Source organism: Rhinoderma darwinii, chromosome 4 (genome assembly GCF_050947455.1).
Source record: "Rhinoderma darwinii isolate aRhiDar2 chromosome 4, aRhiDar2.hap1, whole genome shotgun sequence".
Classification (NCBI taxonomy): Eukaryota; Metazoa; Chordata; class Amphibia; order Anura; family Rhinodermatidae; genus Rhinoderma; species Rhinoderma darwinii.
The window spans coordinates 22,130,847-22,151,272 of NC_134690.1; the positions used below are offsets into that span (position 1 = coordinate 22,130,847).

Below are 20,426 nucleotides of genomic sequence, written 5' to 3' on the forward strand. Positions count from 1 at the left end.
AAGCATTGAACATGTAGATTCGAGCACTGGTGGTCGGAAAGAAATATTATTTTACAACCACATTAACAGGGATTTAAGATCTCCTTTAAATTCTACCTGCAGTTTCGTGAAAGCCAGAGAAGCAGCCGTAGTGTGGTCTATAGTGTATTTAATAATGCACAGTACATGACATCCAGGCAGCCAGGACTGTATACACACAGAGACCTGTAGGCACATGACCTTTGGAGCCACAGATTTTCCCATAGGTTATTTTCTAGTTTTTCCTCTTTTTTTTTTTAGATTTTTAGCTGCAGAAAATGTCACAAACGGTGAAAATGATGTGAATGATGTATGACTTCTTTTTATAGGAAATTTCTTTTACGATTTAATTTTTTTTCTGTACAGATGTAGCCAAGTTTATCTTGACTCTGATAACTTGCTGCAGCGTGATACCGCACAACAAAAGCCATCGAAAAGTCATTGAAAAAGTCAAGTTAATGTTTCTTGTCACTGTGTATTTAGTGAGTTAAAAGTCAAGATAAAGATGGCTGCATCTGTACATGTTTCATGGGGTTATTTGAGCTGCTGCTCTGAGCTGTGCACAAAATCTGCAAAGATTTGCGTTACAGCGGAACTAAGACATAAAAAACCTCTGTCAGAAAACATTTTTCTATGGGAGAGTGTAGTGAGCATGCTCGGTGACGTGCTGAAGTCACTGTGCAGGGAGAGGGAGGAGAAACGAAGCTGTCCCCAATACAAATGATCAATAGTGTGATCCAGTATTATCTGCCTCCAGCTTTATAATAGTTACCTTTCATTGTAATCCCACCTATGAAGATAATGACATGGCTACTGACTCTGCCCCCAGTGTACACAGCGCAAGCCGAAGTGGCAGGAAGAGCTCCGTAGGCACCATCGTTTTTGGAACTTCTTTTGTGATTTTCTGTCCTATTACTATATTAGGGGATACAAAACTGCCGTAATAATCTAGATCATTCCTCACAGGGCTGTAGTAAGGTTTATGTTATTTCGCTTGTACTTAAATGTACACCATTGTGGATGATGCAGAGCCCGCAGTGTACTACATTGCTCCGACAAACTTGTACGGTTTATTTGCAATGCTTGAATTTGCCTTATGTATCTTTTTTGCCTTCTAATGCCTGAAAGTTTGGATTAAGATGACTCATTTTGTCTCCACTGTGGATAATGTGTAATCAGTAGATATTCTAGGTCCTGTAAATTGCAAGGAGGGGCCTTCATTAATCAGATCTGGGGAATTGGGAGGTCAAGTGTCAAGTCAACACCTTAAAGGGTTATCTGTTATTTGTTGCTAAATGGTGCAGTTCAAACCTGGTGAATTGTTCCCGGAAGTCCTGGAGCTTTTCTAATATTGATGACACGCCACCACGTGACTGAGGGCCTGCTGTTTGTGTCGGAGTGTTATCAATGGCATGACGGCAAGGGACAGTCACATTACCTATTGCTGGAGTCCCCGAGCAGAGCATCAGCTAATACTTCTCCCGACATCAGCTGATGCTCTGCTCGGGGACTCCAGCGATAGGAAACCCCTGAAGTCACTGTCCATATATGGACAGTGACGTCGGCAGCAGTAGTGAAGTCCCCGAGCAGAACATCAGCTGATGCTCGACTCGGGGACTCCAGTGATGGGTAAACCCTGAAGTCACTGACCAAATGTGGGGAGCAGTGCTGGAGTCCTGAGCACAGCGCTCGCTGATGCTTTGCTCGGGGACTCCAGCAATAGGCAGTGTGACAGCCCCCTGCAGTCATGTCATTGATAACACGCCGACACGAACAGCACAGGAAGCAAGCCCTCAGTCACGTGGGGCCGTGTCAGCGCGTCATCAATATTAGAAATGCTCAAGGACTTCCGGAAATAGTTCACCGGGTTTGAACGGCACCATTCAATACAGAATTTTTAATTAAAGTATATTAGTAGGTGACTTCTTTTTACATAAAAATATGAATGCAAAGCAATTTTTGACATTTTTGGTTCCCGGATAACCCCTTTAAACTCTTTGTGATTTTCCTCAAAACATTCCTGAAAACTTTCAGCATTGTGGCATGGGCATTATCCTGCTGAAAAAAATCCATTGTCTAGGAAAATAGATATGGGATTTATAGATAGATGGATGGATGGATGGATGGATAGATAGATAGATAGATAGATAGATAGATAGATAGATAGATAGATAGATAGATAGATAGATAGATAGATAGATAGATAGATAGATAGATAGATAGATAGATATGAGATAGATAGATAGATAGATAGATAGATAGATAGATAGATAGATAGATAGATAGATAGATAGATAGATAGATAGATAGATAGATAGATAGATAGATATGAGATAGATAGATAGATAGATAGATAGATAGATAGATAGATAGATAGATAGATAGATAGATAGATAGATAGATAGATAGATAGATAGATAGATAGATATGAGATAGATAGATATGAGATAGATAGATAGATAGATAGATAGATAGATAGATAGATAGATAGATAGATAGATAGATAGATAGATAGATAGATAGATAGATAGATAGATATGAGATAGATATGAGATAGATATGAGATAGATATGAGATAGATATGAGATAGATATGAGATAGATATGAGATAGATAGATAGATAGATAGATAGATAGATAGATAGATAGATAGATAGATAGATAGATAGATAGATAGATATGAGATTGATAGATAGATAGATAGATAGATAGATAGATAGATAGATAGATAGATAGATAGATAGATAGATAGATAGATAGATAGATAGATAGATAGATAGATAGATAGATAGATAGATAGATAGATATGAGATAGATGATAGATAGATAGATAGATAGATAGATAGATAGATAGATAGATAGATAGATAGATAGATAGATAGATAGATAGATAGATAGATAGATAGATAGATAGATATGAGATTGATAGATAGATAGATAGATAGATAGATAGATAGATAGATAGATAGATAGATAGATAGATAGATAGATAGATAGATAGATAGATATGAGATAGATATGAGATAGATATGAGATAGATATGAGATAGATATGAGATAGATAGATAGATAGATAGATAGATAGATAGATAGATAGATAGATAGATGATAGATAGATAGATAGATAGATAGATAGATAGATAGATAGATAGATAGATAGATAGATAGATAGATATGAGATTGATAGATAGATAGATAGATATGAGATTGATAGATAGATAGATAGATAGATAGATAGATAGATAGATAGATAGATAGATAGATAGATAGATAGATAGATAGATAGATAGATATGAGATAGATAGATAGATAGATAGATAGATAGATAGATAGATAGATAGATAGATAGATAGATAGATAGATAGATAGATAGATAGATAGATAGATAGATAGATAGATAGATAGATAGATAGATAGATCTAAGTACACAACTGAGCAGGAGGAAAGAAGTATACGCCATGACTACTGTGACCTTCAGTTAGAATATATACATCTTTATTCAGCAATATACAGTATGTCTCATCGTTGGCTGATCAGCTACAGACAAATCGCTTCAGATGCTAAACACAGAATATCAGAACCACGAGGAATGAAGAAAGTCGAACATTGGGGTTAAAAAATTTGATTAACACATTCACAGGTAGCTCTACACAACAATTTTACTCGAGGATGAGGACATAAATTGTAATATTTCGCTTTCAGACAGTTTATTGCTCGATCTGCATGTGGACAATAATTCACTGTGGGGAAAAAAGAGAGATCCATATCAGGATTTATAAATGAATCCACATCATAGAGCTTTGTACAATGTCTGACATACGATAGGGTCACCACCGGGCGCCCCCAGAGGGCTCTTTAACATGTCGCTTCCCACTCAGATATTACGGAATCGCATAGACAGCATTTTCCTAATATGATGTCATTTGACACCTTTGAAAGGGATCTGTTTTTGTAAAATGAACTTGTTGACGGGAATCCTTCATTCGTTAGCTGCCCTGTAGGATATTTTCAGAACACTTCAGATATTAAGGGAAGTGATTTTTCTAATAGAACTAAAATATGGAATTTCTGCTTATTAAATAAAAGATATAAAATATTTGCTTCGGTTTCGGTAGACGTTGACCTTCGCTTTAAAAGGGTTTTCTCATGAAGACAGCCCTTTTTAAAATGGAAGCCAACGCGACAGGTCAAGCTCCTCTAACCCCTGGTGATTAGCTGTTATCACTGGAGGAATCCGCCACTGGTCATACAAGTTCCCTGCAGCGCCCACTTCTGGGTAAATGTAACATTACATGAAACCAATTTAAATGAATTGTCGTCCATGTAATACATGGACGGAACAGGCACTTACAGCGAAGCTCTCTGTTCTGGCTCAATGAGGGGGATCTCAAGCAAGAGCATATGGACAGGGATCGTCTGCTTAAGACAACCTCTCTAATACATGTGAAGAATGAGATCTTCTCACTTACTGGTCCATCACAGAAAACGTTCTAAAAAGAATGTATCACTTTACTTTTGTTACTAATTAAAAATACTGTACATACTGGAATATACTTTAATGATACTTTTTTCCTAATTCATTTTTATTTTCTCACTGAGCTCTACTGGACGACCTAGACTACTACTAATGTGTACCTATGGAGAGTGCATAACTGTGTGATTGATTTTATGCAACTGTTTTTAATGGGTCTGGCTGACATAATTTGGGAGTATCCACATACTTTTGGCCATAGAGTGTAGATAGACAGACAGACAGACAGACAGACAGACAGACAGATAGATAGATAGATAGATAGATAGATAGATAGATAGATAGATAGATAGATAGATAGATAGATAGATAGATAGATAGATAGATAGATAGATAGATAGATATGAGATAGATAGATAGATAGATAGATAGATAGATAGATAGATAGATAGATAGATAGATAGATAGATAGATAGATAGATAGATAGATAGATAGATAGATAGATAGATAGATAGATAGATATGTGTTGTTCAAACTTTTGTGTTTATGTGATTCATACATGTGGGGTTGGTGACTGCCTCCACTTTTGATCTTGCACTCCTCCCATTCTGCCCTGGGTGATTTTATTAGTTTAATGCTGGTTCCTACCATCCCCAGATATATGTAGGCTTAGCCCCAGTTCTGGGTGTATGTGCAGCGTAGGTTCCTACCTCATAGAGGTCGCCTTGTCGTGGCAGGTGGGCTCCCACAATTTGATCAAAATGTGCGTTAAGAACCTCCCTTTTTTATGTAGACTTAGCAGTAATGCATATTTATTTATATTTAGTGGCTTAGGTGGCATTAGTGTTCACAGTGTGCTGTCACCATTTTTTGTGTGATAGATAGATGATAGATAGATAGATAGATAGATAGATAGATAGATAGATAGATAGATAGATAGATAGATAGATAGATAGATAGATAGATAGATAGATAGATAGATAGATAAATTTACACACCAGGGTTCATGCCTTGAGCTTACCAGAAAAGGCACATGTAGCTGGGACTAAGGCTACTACAGTATTAATTCCACCGCTGAGTTCTGTTACACAGTTCGTTTATGGTGTACACAAGGTGCATGCTGACAATTATTTTCATTGTGTAGCATATACCCTGGTCGGTTGTTCAGCGGACATTTTTATATTAATAAGGACATTGGATTTAAAGGTGGCAATTTTTTATGATTTTTTTCTTTGTTCTTGCATGTCTGTAAAGCTCGGCCCACAAATAAAATATGTGATGTCCTACCCCATGTACTACCATTACAAACCCAGCCGCTATGAAAACAAATAGTATTGAGTTCTACTTGTCCAATTGTATCTGTTTTCAGCACTAATTCATGTGATCGTTTTGACTCGCAGCACACCATGTGTTCAGGCATGGTATTGCAACAAAAACTTAGTGGGTTTTGTGTTGGTGTCCTCTGTTTCTGCACATTATGTCACTGTGGTTTGCACTAAAATAAAAGTTGGCTTTAGATTTTTGCTGTCTTTCCTGTCGAGGTACCAACTCAATCCCACAAAATCATCACCTGCTTTGCTGAGTCCAGAGAGCCAGCACTCACATTTTTGTCTAAATTGAACATTGATAAATCATAAGGAGGAGTGGGCAGGATGTAATACTTACAGCAGAGCTTTTGTCCATCACAGGCAGCTTTACATTTGCGGCATGGTTTCCCTTGAATATATGGCGTGTACAATGATGCAGCTGCATTTCCTCTAAAAAAAGAAGAAAGGGTTCAAATGATACAACTATTATTGTATAAATACATTGTAATATTATAGACTATACACCATCCAGCCATAACATTAAAACCAGCGACAGGTGAAGTGAAATACACTGATGATCTGGTTACAATGGCGTCTGACATATGGCGTCTGACACGGGGGGAGGGGGTATATTACGCAGCAAGTGATAAGTCAGTTTTTGAAGTTGATGTTGGAAGCTGAAACATTTTTTCAAGTGTAAGGCCGGGTTCACACAGAGTTTTTTGCAGGAGGGAATTCTGCCTCAAAATTCCATTTTCATTGCGTTTTTCGCCCCGCGGCCATTGAGCGCCGCGGGCATAAAACGCTGCAAAATACGCTTTCTCTTTCTCCCATTGATGTCAATGGGAGGCATTTTCGGCCGCCAAAAAACTCGTCAAAATACTTTGTGTAAACTCACCCTAAGAATCTGAGTGACTTTGTCAAGGGCCAAATTGTAATGCCTAGATGACTGGGTCAGAGGAACTCCAAAATGGCCGGTCTTCTAGGGTGTTTCTGGTTTGCAGGGGTTAGTACTTACCAAAAATGGCCCATGAAAGGACAACCGGTGAATGATAGACAAGGTCATGGGTGTCCAAGGCTCATTGATGCGAGGGGGGAACAAAGGCTAGTCTGTCTGGTCCAATCCAACAGAAGAGATACTGTAGCCCAAATTGTGAAAAAGTTACTGCTGGCTATGGTGGAAAGGTGTCAGAATATACAGAGCATCGCAGCTTGCTGCATATGGGGCTGCATAGCCGCTGACCGTTGTCACCGCCAAATCTGCCTAGAACCGGACCTAGGAGCTATGGAAGAAGGTAAAAACACCGAAAAAGGCCATACTTACAAATGGACACAGCCAGGTCAGAAACGCTGATGAAGGCGAGTGAGCAGGTGCTTTAAATAATAATAGCCACTCCCACTAGTCTTGAGGGGAGTGGTATGTGGTGCATGGGATGTGTAGTAAGAAATAATAAATGAATAGTGTATGTGCAAGTGTAATAATGTAAGTGAAATATAGGGGGCAGTAATGAGTAAAGTGCCTAAAAAATAAATGAATAATGGGATGCAAGTGTGTGAAACATGGAGGGATAGTGTGTACGTCATGAGGCGCAACGTGACTAGCCAGGTAGAAGCCTATTTGTGATGCCTTGATAATTCATAGAGCGGGCTACCCTGCTTGCTAGGCCAAACAACAACACACCATGCTCTCCCAGCATCAAAGACCTGGCTGTGTCCAAAAGAAGCGAATATACATAATAATGAAAAATACCTGGGGTATTAGTGATCATTTTGGCCAAAAGGACGCAAGCTCGCAATCCACGACAAGGATCCCCAGACTTGCGAGGGCGTCACAAATAGGCTTCTACCTGGCTAGTCACGTTGCGCCTCATGACTTACACACTATCCCTCCATGTTTCACACACTTGCATCCCATTATTCATTTATTTTTTAGGCACTTTACTCATTACTGCCCCCTATATTTCACTTACATTATTACACTTGCACATACACTATTCATTTATTATTTCTTACTACACATCCCATGCACCACATACCACTCCCCTCAAGACTAGTGGGAGTGGCTATTATTATTTAAAGCACCTGCTCGCCCTTTCATCAGCGTTTCTGACCTGGCTGTGTCCATTTGTAAGTATGGCCTTTTTCGGTGTTTTTGCATAAATGTCCTTGTTTTTATCTGCTATGGAAGAAGGTGCCTGGTCTCCTGAATCACGTTTTCTTTTACATCATGTGGATGACCGGATGCACGTCATGTACCTGGAAAAGAGATGGCACCAGGATGCACTATGGGTAGATGACAAGCCGGCGGAGGCAGTGCGATGCTCTGGACAATGTTCTGCTAGGAAACCTTGGGTCCTGGCATTCATGTGGCTGTGACACGTACCACCGACCCAAACATTGCTGGAGACCAAGTACAACCCTTTATGGTAACAGTATTCCCTAACGGCCGTGGCCTCTTCCAGTAGGATAATGCCCCTGCCACACTGCAAACATTGTTCAGGAATGGTCTGAGAAATATGTCAAATAGTTCAAGATGTTGACTTGGTGTCCAAATTCTCCAGATCTCAATCTGTTCGAGCATCTGTGGGATGTACTGAAGAAACAAGTCCAATCCTTGGAGGCCCCATCCACAAATTACGATAAGACCCTTACCACAGGACACCTTCTGTGGTCTTGTGGAGTCCATGCCTCAACGGGTCAGAGCCGTTTTGGCCGCATGAGGTCAAACTATACAATATTATCTTGTATGCTTACATGGTTTTAATGTTATGATTGTATGGTGCATAAAGATGTGTCCTTTCTTACCCTTTATCTCATCTCAAAATATCCTAAGATGTGTTGCACTAGATGACTGGCGTTTAGAACAAAAGTGATTTTGCAGTCACGAGATGGCTATGCTATATTTGTTTATGTGTGTTTTGCTAGTATGTCACGATAATGTATAGTCCTTAACCAAATTCAAGAAAACGTAATGGCGGACACATCTGTTTTTGCCTTCCAAACTTTTGCTTTAAACAGGTAGACACATTTTTTTTAAAGGGGTAGTCTAGTTGGATTTCCCATTTTTATATACTCTATTAGAGAATTCTTAGGTAATAGAGAGGGAGGTACCCCAATCAGGACCTTCATCAATTTGCCAGAATGAATAGAAGCTTCAAAGAACATCTCACTCTGGAGGACCGTGGATGTCCATGCTTTACTTGATCTGAATGGGCACAGTGTAATGTTTCATTTCCCCTGTGGTGGCGCTGCAGGAAAATTGAACAGTTGCTGTCAGGTTCCTCCACTGATTAGCACTGATCACTGGGATCTGTGCAGCAGTGTGAACTCATCAGCTTAACATCGGGGGACCCTTCTAACAAAAATGGAATGTACAATGCAGACAACCCCTTTAAAGTGTAGCTAAATGTTTGACAAACTTCTGACATGTCACAGTGACATGTCAGAAGTTTGGATTGGTGGGGGTCCGAGCACTGAGACCCCCACCAATCGCTAGAACGAAGCAACTGAAGGTCTCGTGTGAGCGCTTAGCCGATTCGTGTCTGTTCGGCTTTTTCCGGAAAGCCGATGTATCGGAGTACGGGCTCATAGACTTTCTATTGATTTCGTACACCGATACATTTATTTCCGGAAAAAGCCGAACAGACACGAAGAGGCTGAGCGCTCACACGAGCGCTTCAGCTACTTCGTTCCAGCGATTGGTGGGGGGCACGGTGCTCGGACCCCCACCAATCCAAACTTCTGACATGTCACTATGGCATGTCAGAAGTTTGTCAAATGTTTAGCTACACTTTAAATATTGTGGGTCCCAGCCTGGGGTGGAAACTATACATGGGAAGGGACCATAATCCATCCACCAATAACCTCATATGATGATATCAAATAATATAAGATCTAGGGATGCAGGAGTTATCCTCTAAATGTTTTTCACAGACAGGAAGTGCAACTTCCCAAATGACACTGGAACAATTCAATTTTATTGGTCTTATGAGCAAAAAAATAGTGAGGAAAGACACAAGAACATAAGATCATTGACCAGCACATCACAATATCATATGAGCTGGCCCATAAAGTCTATAAAAATCTTATCTAATCATCCAAGCCAGTAGTGAGCAATCACAGGGATTTTCCCACTAAAATCTTGGGTGCTGGCCCTTTAAATCTATAGAACGTTTGTCAAGTCATCTAAGCCAGTAGTGGTCTAATGGAGAAGTTTTTCCCACTACAATATATCAATATAATCTGAAATAAATTTTTGATGGATTAGAGACCTGCAGAGAATGCTGGGACTCTCAACAATCATAAAACAAAAGCCCTTTCATATACATCTAAGAAAAAGTATACTAAGATATATCAGTCCGGCGGATGACAAAATGACTCTTTCAGCATCCGCTGGACCAATCGATGTCTATGGATCCATTAGGCTTACGCACCAAAAGCATTTTACAGCAGTGTTCAGTGTGAACCGTGCAATAAGGTGTACAAAAGTCAAAACTAATGGTAGCTTTAATTTGGCACATACTCACGCAGTATAATAATGACAGACATAGAAGCAAAAATTGGGGTCCCCTGGGCATTCAGCAACTGCACATCCGACAGAAAATGTGTTATCTGCGACAAGCTGTGGAGGGGAAAGGTAAAAACATTGAAAGTAGGAGAAATTAGGTACGCGGTCTCCTCACTCTAAATACTTGCAGAGAGGCGTATCTAAACGTCTACTTCTTCCTCAGCAGAGATAGTTATGGGACAGAATGGAGCCCCCACGGATTCCTGAGTTTTGGTATTGGACCCTATGATTTCTAAGTACCATGCTTGAACTTGTTTCACAACTCTTTTGGAAAACCCTCAGGACTAATATTACCTTTTTCAGATTTTATCTGGGCTCATCAGGGACGTTGCTACGGTATTAAAAGATCAGGGGCACAAGCCCCAAGACATATGTTTACTCCCCCCCTGAAAATAAAGATATACAGTATATCTCGGAGATATCTATAAGACCCTATAGTTACCCCCTGTAGATTGTGCTACGCGCACACACACGCACTGTAGATAGTGCTACACACTGCCCCTGTAGATGGTGTCACACACTCTCCCCTTTGTAGATGATGCCACACGCCGAGACAGGGCCCTTGTGTAGGCCGGCGTGATTCAGTGACGTCATCAGGCCGGCCTGCGCAGGGATCCTGTTCCAGCCTCTTATAGGCTGCAGGCATGGGTTGGCTGGCAAATTTTAGCCTGAGGGGTAAGAAAACTGCACTGGCACATAAGCAGCGTCCCATCCTTACCCTCTTTACCTCCACCTGTCATATAAAGGCGGCAGGGGTAACTGTGCTTAGAACGATGGGGCGGCGGCTGGTGGTAAAGTTTTCATGCTGAGATCACACGTTTTATTTTTTAAAGCTCATATTAGCAGAATATGAAAACAATAAAAAGGTCAGAGTCATTCACTTACGTTGCTGATTCTTGGCTGTTCCACCACTGATGTTTTTCTGGGTCCCCTGGTGCTATATTTTTTTTTATAACCTCATACCCTAGTGCCATTAAGTATCATCCATAACAATCCAACATTACCACAGCGTGATGTGACAGTGTTAGGCTATCTGAGCAGTGTATGCATTACTTAGCTGAGCACTGTATGCATTAGTTATCTGAGCACTGTATGCATTAGTTATCTGAGCACTGTATGCATTACTTAGCTGAGCACTGTAGGCAGTAGTTATCTGAGCACTGTATGCATTACTTAGCTGGGCACTGTATGCATTAGTTATCTGAGCACTGTATGCATTACTTAGCTGGGCACTGTATGCATTAGTTATCTGAGCACTGTAGACATTAGTTATCTGAGCACTGTATGCATTAGTTATCTGAGCACTGTATGCATTACTTAGCTGGGCACTGTATGCATTAGTTATCTGGGCACTATAAGCATTAGTTATCTGAGCACTGTATGCATTACTTAGCTGAGCACTGTAGGCAGTAGTTATCTGAGCACTGTATGCATTACTTAGCTGAGCACTGTATGCATTAGTTATCTGAGCACTGTATGCATTAGTTATCTGAGCACTGTAGGCAGTAGTTATCTGAGCACTGTATGCATTAGTTAGCTGGGCACTGTATGCATTAGTTATCTGGGCACTATAAGCATTAGTTATCTGTGCACTGTAGGCAGTAGTTATCTGAGCACTGAATGCATTACTTAGCTGGGCACTGTATGCATTAGTTATCTGGGCACTGTATGCATTAGTTATCTGGGCACTATAAGCATTAGTTATCTGTGCACTGTAGGCAGTAGTTATCTGAGCACTGTATGCATTACTTAGCTGGGCACTATATGCATTAGTTATCTGGGCACTATAAGCATTAGTTATCTGGGCACTGTAGGCAGTAGTTATCTGAGCACTGTATGCATTACTTAGCTGAGCACTGTATGCATTAGTTATCTGAGCACTGTATGCATTAGTTATCTGAGCACTGTATGAATTACTTAGCTGAGCACTGTATGCATTAGTTATCTGAGCACTGTATGCATTAGTTATCTGGGCACTATAAGCATTAGTTATCTGAGCACTGTAGGCAGTAGTTATATGGGCACTGTAGGCATTAGTTATCTGAGCACTTTATGCATTACTTAGCTGGGCAATGTATGCATTAGTTATCTGGGCACTGTAAGCATTAGTTATCTGAGCACTGTATGCATTACTTAGCTGGGCAATGTATGCATTAGTTATCTGGGCACTGTAAGCATTAGTTATCTGAGCACTGTATGCATTAGTTATCTGGACACTGTATACATTAGTTATCTGGGCACTGTAGGCATTAGTTATCTGAACACTGTAGGCAGTAGTTATCTGGGCACTGTAGGCAGTAGTTATCTGGGCACTGTAAGCATTAGTTATCTAGGCACTGTATGCATTAGTTATATGGGCACTGTATCCATTAGTTATCTGAGCACTGTATGCATTAGTTATCTGGACACTGCATACATTAGTTATCTGGGCACTGTAGGCATTAGTTATCTGGGCACTGTAGGCATTAGTTATCTGGGTACTGTATACATTAGTTAGCTGAGCACTGTATGCAGTAGTTATCTTGGCACTGTAGGCATTAGTTATCTAAGCACTGTATGCAGTAGTTATCTGGTCACTGTAAGCATTAGTTATCTGAGCACTGTATGCACTAGTTATCTGGGCACTGTAGACATTAGTTATCTGAGCACTGTATGCAGTAGTTATCTGGGCACTGTATGCATTAGTTATCTGAGCAGTGTATGCATTACTTATCTGAGCACTGTAGGCAGTAGTTATCTGAGCACTGTATGCATTAGTTATCTGGGCACTGTATCCATTAGTTATCTGGGCACTGTATGCATTAGTTATCTGGGCACTGTAAGCATTTGTTATCGGAGCACTGTAAGCAGTAGTTATCTGGGCACTGTAGGCAGTAGTTATCTGGGCACTATAAGCATTAGTTATCTGAGCACTGTATGCATTACTTAGCTGAGCACTGTAGGCAGTAGTTATCTGAGCACTGTATGCATTACTTAGCTGAGCACTGTATGCATTAGTTATCTGAGCACTGTATGCATTAGTTATCTGAGCACTGTAGGCAGTAGTTATCTGAGCACTGTATGCATTACTTAGCTGGGCACTGTATACATTAGTTATCTGGGCACTGTAGGCATTAGTTATCTGGGCACTGTAGGCATTAGTTATCTGGGTACTGTATACATTAGTTAGCTGAGCACTGTATGCAGTAGTTATCTTGGCACTGTAGGCATTATTTATCTAAGCACTGTATGCAGTAGTTATCTGGGCAGTGTAGGCATTAGTTATCTGAGCACTGTATGCAGTAGTTATCTGGGCACTGTAGGCATTAGTTACCTGAGCACTGTATGCATTACTTAGCTGGGCACTGTATGCATTAGTTATCTGGGCACTGTATGCATTAGTTATATGGGCACTGTATCCATTAGTTATTGTGCACTGTATGCATTAGTTATCTGGACGCTGTATGCATTAGTTATCTGGACACTGCATACATTAGTTATCTGGGCACTGTAGGCATTAGTTATCTGGGCACTGTAGGCATTAGTTATCTGGGTACTGTATACATTAGTTAGCTGAGCACTGTATGCAGTAGTTATCTTGGCACTGTAGGCATTAGTTATCTAAGCACTGTATGCAGTAGTTATCTGGTCACTGTAAGCATTAGTTATCTGAGCACTGTATGCACTAGTTATCTGGGCACTGTAGACATTAGTTATCTGAGCACTGTATGCAGTAGTTATCTGGGCACTGTAAGCATTAGTTATCTGAGCAGTGTATGCATTACTTATCTGAGCACTGTAGGCAGTAGTTATCTGAGCACTGTATGCATTAGTTATCTGGGCACTGTATGCATTAGTTATCTGGGCACTGTAAGCATTTGTTATCGGAGCACTGTAGGCAGTAGTTATCTGGGCACTGTAGGCAGTAGTTATCTGGGCACTATAAGCATTAGTTACCTAGGCACTGTATCCATTAGTTATCTGGGCACTGTATGCATTAGTTATCTGGGCACTGTAAGCATTTGTTATCGGAGCACTGTAGGCAGTAGTTATCTGGGCACTGTAGGCAGTAGTTATCTGGGCACTATAAGCATTAGTTATCTAGGCACTGTATGCATTAGTTATATGGGCACTGTATCCATTAGTTATCTGAGCACTGTATACATTAGTTATCTGCACACTTTATACATTAGTTATCTGGGCACTGTAGGCATTAGTTATCTGGGCACTGTAGGCATTAGTTATCTGGGTACTGTATACATTAGTTAGCTGAGCACTGTATGCAGTAGTTATCTTGGCACTGTAGGCATTATTTATCTAAGCACTGTATGCAGTAGTTTTTCTGGGCAGTGTAGGCATTAGTTATCTGAGCACTGTATGCACTAGTTATCTGGGCAGTGTAGGCATTAGTTATCTGAGCACTGTATGCACTAGTTATCTGGGCAGTGTAGGCATTAGTTATCTGAGCACTGTATGCATTACTTAGCTGGGCACTGTATGCATTAGTTATCTGGGCACTGTATGCATTAGTTATATGGGCACTGTATCCATTAGTTATTGTGCACTGTATGCATTAGTTATCTGGACACTGTATGCATTAGTTATCTGGGCACTGTAAGCATTTGTTATCTGAGCACTGTAGGCAGTAGTTATCTGGGCACTGTAGGCAGTAGTTATCTGGGCACTATAAGCATTAGTTATCTAGGCACTGTATGCATTAGTTATATGCGCACTGTATCCATTAGTTATCTGAGCACTGTATGCATTAGTTAGCTGAGCTCTGTATGCAGTAGTTATCTTGGCACTGTAGGCATTAGTTATCTAAGCACTGTATGCAGTAGTTATCTGGGCAGTGTAGGCATTAGTTATCTGAGCACTGTATGCAGTAGTTATCTGGGCACTGTAGGCATTAGTTATCTGAACACTGTATACATTACTTATCTGGGCACTGTATGCATTACTTATCTCGGCACTGTAAGCATTAGTTATCTGAGCACTGTAGGCAGTAGTTATCTGGGCACTGTAGGCAGTAGTTATCTAGGCACTGTAAGCATTAGTTATCTAGGCACTGTATGCATTAGTTATCTGGGCACTCTATGCATTAGTTATCGGAGCACTGTATGCATTAGTTATCTGGGCACTGTATACATTAGTTATCTGGGCACTGCAGGCATTAGTTATCTGGCACTGTAGGCATTAGTTATCTGGGCACTGTATGCATTAGTTATCTGGGCACTGTATGCATTAGTTATCTGGGCACTGCATGCATTAATTATCTGGGCACTGTATGCATTAGTTATCTGGGCACAGTATACATTAGTTATCTGAGCACTGTAAGCATTAGTTATCTGGGCACTGTAGGCAATAGTTATCTGGGCACTATATATATTAGTTATCTGGGCACTGTAGGCATTAGTTATCTGGGAACTGAAGGCATTAGTTATCTGAGCACTGTAGGCATTAGTTATCTGGGCACTGTATACATTAGTTATCTGGGCACTGCATGCATTAATTATCTAGGCACTGTATGCATTAGTTATCTGGGCACTGTATGCATTAATTATCTGGGCACTGTATGCATTAGTTATCTGGGCACTGTAGGCATTAGTTATCTGGGCACTATATTACATTAGTTATCTGGGCACTGTAGGCATTAGTTATCTGGGCACTGTAGGCATTAGTTATCTTATCACTGTAAGCATTAGTTATCTAAACACTATGCATTAGTTATCTGAGCACTGTACGCTTTAGTTATCTGGGCACTCTATACCTTAGTTATTTGGATACTATATGGAACTCTTCATATAGGCATTGTATAGCACTATTACTTGTACAGGACGCTGTACAGCAGTAAATAATTGGGCACTATAGCAGTTAATATATGTAAATATATCAACAGGAATGTTTTTGAAGATGTGGCCCAGAGTTTCAGGGGCATTGTTGAAGGAACAACATCTGGACAATATATATGATTTTAAACATTGCGTACAAAACAAATGTATTTGGGTTTCCTGTTATTATCTGGTACATTTGGAATAGTTTAGTTTTATTCATTGCATTGGAAAGGGAATCCCATTCTTTGACAAATCCTTACAAATAAAATCCCTCATAGCGGTTAGAAAAAGAAATCATATAAGCTAAAGCAAGACCTTAGGCCGATGTAGGGTGACAGAGCGTAACCATTAAAAGCCTTTTTTTAATCACATGTGGCAAACTGCATCCATAAGCTACAGTGGAAGCAAATGTAAGGATGTACAACTTATAGAAGATGCTAGTATGTGAATTAGTACTCCATTATCCCCAGATCATACGAAACGCATGGAATACTGTTCAACACTTTAATGATAAAATACAATTCATCTACAGTACATAAAAAGTTAGCTCATATTGTGAACACATCACATTACTATCTTGTACTGATCCTCAGCTACAACCTGTATTCCAGTATAGCGGCATTCACAATTCCACTGGCTTCAGAGCTGAAATCGCCAAACATTTCTTTCAGGCTCAATGTCTGGGTAGCGTTTGCTTTGATAATCTGTATTAATTTTTACACCGGGCTCTACAAATATATATATATATATATATATATATATATATATATATATACACTACCGTTCAAAAGTTTGGGGTCACCCAGACAATTTTGTGTTTTCCATGAAAACTCACACTTATATTTATCAAATGAGTTGCAAAATGACTAGAAAATATAGTCAAGACATTGACAAGGTTAGAAATAATGATTTTTATTTCAAATAATAATTTTCTCCTTCAAACTTTGCTTTCGTCAAAGAATGCTCCATTTGCAGCAATTCCAGCATTGCAGACCTTTGGCATTCTAGCTGTTAATTTGCTGAGTTAAACGGGAGAAATTTCACCCCATGCTTCCAGAAGCCCCTCCCACAAGTTGGATTGGCTTGATGGGCACTTCTTGCGTACCATACGGTCAAGCTGCTCCCACAACAGCTCTATGGGGTTGAGATCTGGTGACTGCGCTGGCCACTCCATTACAGATAGAATACCAGATGCCTGCTTCTTCCCTAAATAGTTCTTGCATCATTTGGAGGTTTGCTTTGGGTCATTGTCCTGTTGTAGGATGAAATTGGCTCCAATCAAGCGCTGTCCACAGGGTATGGCATGGCGTTTCAAAATGGAGTGATAGCCTTCCTTATTCAAAATCCTTTTTACCTTGTACAAATCTCCCACTTTACCAGCACCAAAGCAACCCCAGACCATCCCATGACCTCCACCATCCCGGAGTCGCCTCTTCACTGTAGACGTTGACACTGGCATTTTGCGGGTACTATTTAATGAAGCTGCCAGTTGAGGACCTGTGAGGCATCTATTTCTCAAACTAGAGACTCTAATGTACTTGTCTTGTTGCTCAGTTGTGCATCGGGGCCTCCCACTTCTCTTTCTACTCTGGTTAGAGCCTGTTTGTCCTGTCCTCCGAAGGGAGTAGTACACACCGTTGTAGGAAATCTTCAGTTTCTTGGCAATTTCTCGCATGGAATAGCCTTCATTTCTAAGAACAAGAATAGACTGTCGAGTTTCACATAAAAGCTCTCTTTTTCTAGCCATTTTGAGAGTTTAATCGAACCCACAAATGTAATGCTCCAGATTCTCAACTAGCTCAAAGGAAGGTCAGTTTTATAGCTCCTCTAAACAGCAAAACTGTTTACAGCGGTGCTAACATAATTGCACAAGGGTTTTCAAGTGTTTTCTAATCATCCATTAGCCTTCTAACACAGTTAGCAAACACAATGTACCATTAGAACACTGGAGTGATGGTTGCTGGAAATGGGCCTCTATACACCTATGTAGATATTGCATTAAAAACCAGACGTTTGCAGCTAGAATAGTCATTTAGCACATTAACAATGTATAGATTGTATTTTTGATTAATTTAATGTTATCTTCATTGAAAAAAACTGTGCTTTTCTTTCAAAAATAAGGAAATTTCTAAGTGACCCTAAACTTTTGAACGGTAGTGTATATATATACACTGCATATACTTTCAAATGGATGGAATGTACGTTTAAACAATGGCTCTGCATTATACATGCATTTTTGTATGCCTAGTTGGTTCTGTTTAAAAAGGCCTAGAAGTTTTCCACTTGCTTGAGCCAGGGGGCTTTTATCTCCTTTTAGCCCACTTTTTTTTATTTCTTCTTTTTAAAGCCCGAGATTCTGCTTTTTGTCACACAAAAGACATATAAAAATGTACGCAAAGATGCGCTCCTTCTCAACTCATCTCCAAAATGGGAATGACCCCAACCTCCCAAGTCAGAAGACCTCACAAGTGTCAGGAATAAGTGGCCGTCCATCGCTGAAGCTTAGGGAGGCCCATCTCTCGTTTGCTCAGACAGCTGCCAAAACATCCCCTAGTGCTCAAATTATACATTTGTGTCCCAAAGCGGGAGCTGTGTTGTACAACCTGCAGCCCCACCCCGAGACTATCAGGAGGGGCATCCCACAAGGGCACAATATCCTGATATATCCTCATGACAAACAAGCATGAAAAGTGACACAAACCTTATTGCGTACTTAGTAGTGGGACCTCCCAATCCCTACCTCCAGAGAGCCATGGTTTCTATACAGTATCTTGCAATGATGAAGGTTAATAAGTTGTACACATGCTTTGTACTTATTAGCCTGCCTCTGTTATATACACCAGCGGGTCTGGCTACAGAGTTGGCCAATAAGGGCATAAAAATAACAATTTGCTTGCCGCTGCCCTTTATCCCAGAATGAAGATTAATTTCCTTTTTGTCTGGTCGTAAGAATGTAAATATCTTCTGTTTTAAGAAGGCCTTGGTACATGCCAAATTGCTTGGGTCAGTTGGCTTTTTGGTTCTTTTTAGACCTCCTTACCCAAACCTGAGGCCTCCATGATTATGGAGTATAATCAGCCGATACAAATTGTAAACCTTGTGCCTGAATACGTATAAATGCTCACCTGAGTGTAATGTGCGACAATCATGTCTTTTATAGCGCCTATTGAAAAGTTAAGAAATTCTTTCTCAGACTCCCATATGCGAATGACATCTTCCCAGGACAAACACGCTGGTGAAATCAGAATATTTTCTCCACAAGGGCTTCCTTCAAAAATATAAATTGAAAAAGAATATATTTACACTGGAGTGGAAGCAGGGGCGTAGCTAGGGGGGGGGGGGGCAAGCGGGGCATGTGCCCCGGGCGCAGTTCAGAGGGGGGCGCCAGCGCCACCTCCTCCTGCACTATAATTGTACCTGTGTCGCAAGGACACAGGTACAATTAGAAGCAATGAATGATCGGGCACGTTCCGTGCCCGGCCATTCAGCGCCTCTCCACGAATGAAGCAACTGGTACCTTTTGTACCAGTGACGCTTCCGTCGATGAAAGACGCTGACTGACTGACAGGGAAAGTCATCCTGCCTAGCCAATCAGCGCCTTTCATAGACGCTGTGTTCAACCCCCTGGAGACCTGCGCAGAAGAGAGCAGGTCTCCATTGCTGCCGGACGGCGTGGGAGCGGGAATAAGGTGAGTTTGAATTTTTTTATTTTTTATTATTATTTTTAAATTGTAATAGAAGTGCGGCTGTATCTGCGGGGGGGACTTTGTCTACACGGGGGACTTTATCTACGGGGGGACTAAATCTACAGGGCTGGGCTATATACAGGGGGACTATATCTACAGGGGGTGGGCTATATACAGGGGGACTATATCTACTGGGCTGGGCTATATACAGGGGGACTATATCTACAGGGCTGGGCTATATACAGGGGGACTATATCTACAGGGGGTGGGCTATATACAGGGGGACTATATCTACAGGGCTGGGCTATATACAGGGGGACTATATCTGCTGGGCTATATACAGGGGGACTATATCTACAGGGGGGCTATATAAAGGGGGACTATATCTACAGGGCTGAGCTATATACAGGGGGACTATATCTACAGGGGGTGGGCTATATACAGGGGGACTATATCTACAGGGCTGGGCTATATACAGGGGGACTATATCTACAGGGCTGGGCTATATACAGGGGGACTATATCTGCTGGGCTATATACAGGGGGACTATATCTATAGGGGGACT

At 40.7% G+C, this 20,426-nt stretch overlaps 1 protein-coding gene across 1 annotated transcript; it reads right to left on the minus strand.

Moving 5' to 3' along the window:
- Window positions 1–3,567: 3,567 nt before the first annotated feature.
- On the minus strand, window positions 3,568–19,403 carry LOC142760629 (cysteine-rich secretory protein 1-like). Its single transcript, XM_075863820.1, has 4 exons — window positions 19,301–19,403; window positions 10,322–10,416; window positions 6,154–6,245; window positions 3,568–3,756 (listed from the first exon to the last, which is right to left on the minus strand). The coding sequence occupies exons 1-4, from the start codon at window positions 19,322–19,324 to the stop codon at window positions 3,629–3,631; spliced, it is 339 nt and encodes a 112-aa protein (XP_075719935.1). The 5' UTR covers window positions 19,325–19,403; the 3' UTR covers window positions 3,568–3,628.
- Window positions 19,404–20,426: the final 1,023 nt, after the last annotated feature.

Bases quoted from the DNA above. Each gene is read 5' to 3' on its own strand.
- LOC142760629 (XM_075863820.1), bottom strand. From the start codon at position 19,324: ATGATTGTCGCACATTACACTCAG. The intron at 10,417-19,300 runs GTGAGCATTTAT...TCCCCTCCACAG, and splicing joins TTGTCGCACATTACACTCAG to CTTGTCGCAGATAACACATT. The intron at 6,246-10,321 runs GTGAGTATGTGC...TTCTTTTTTTAG, and splicing joins GTCTGTCATTATTATACTGC to AGGAAATGCAGCTGCATCAT.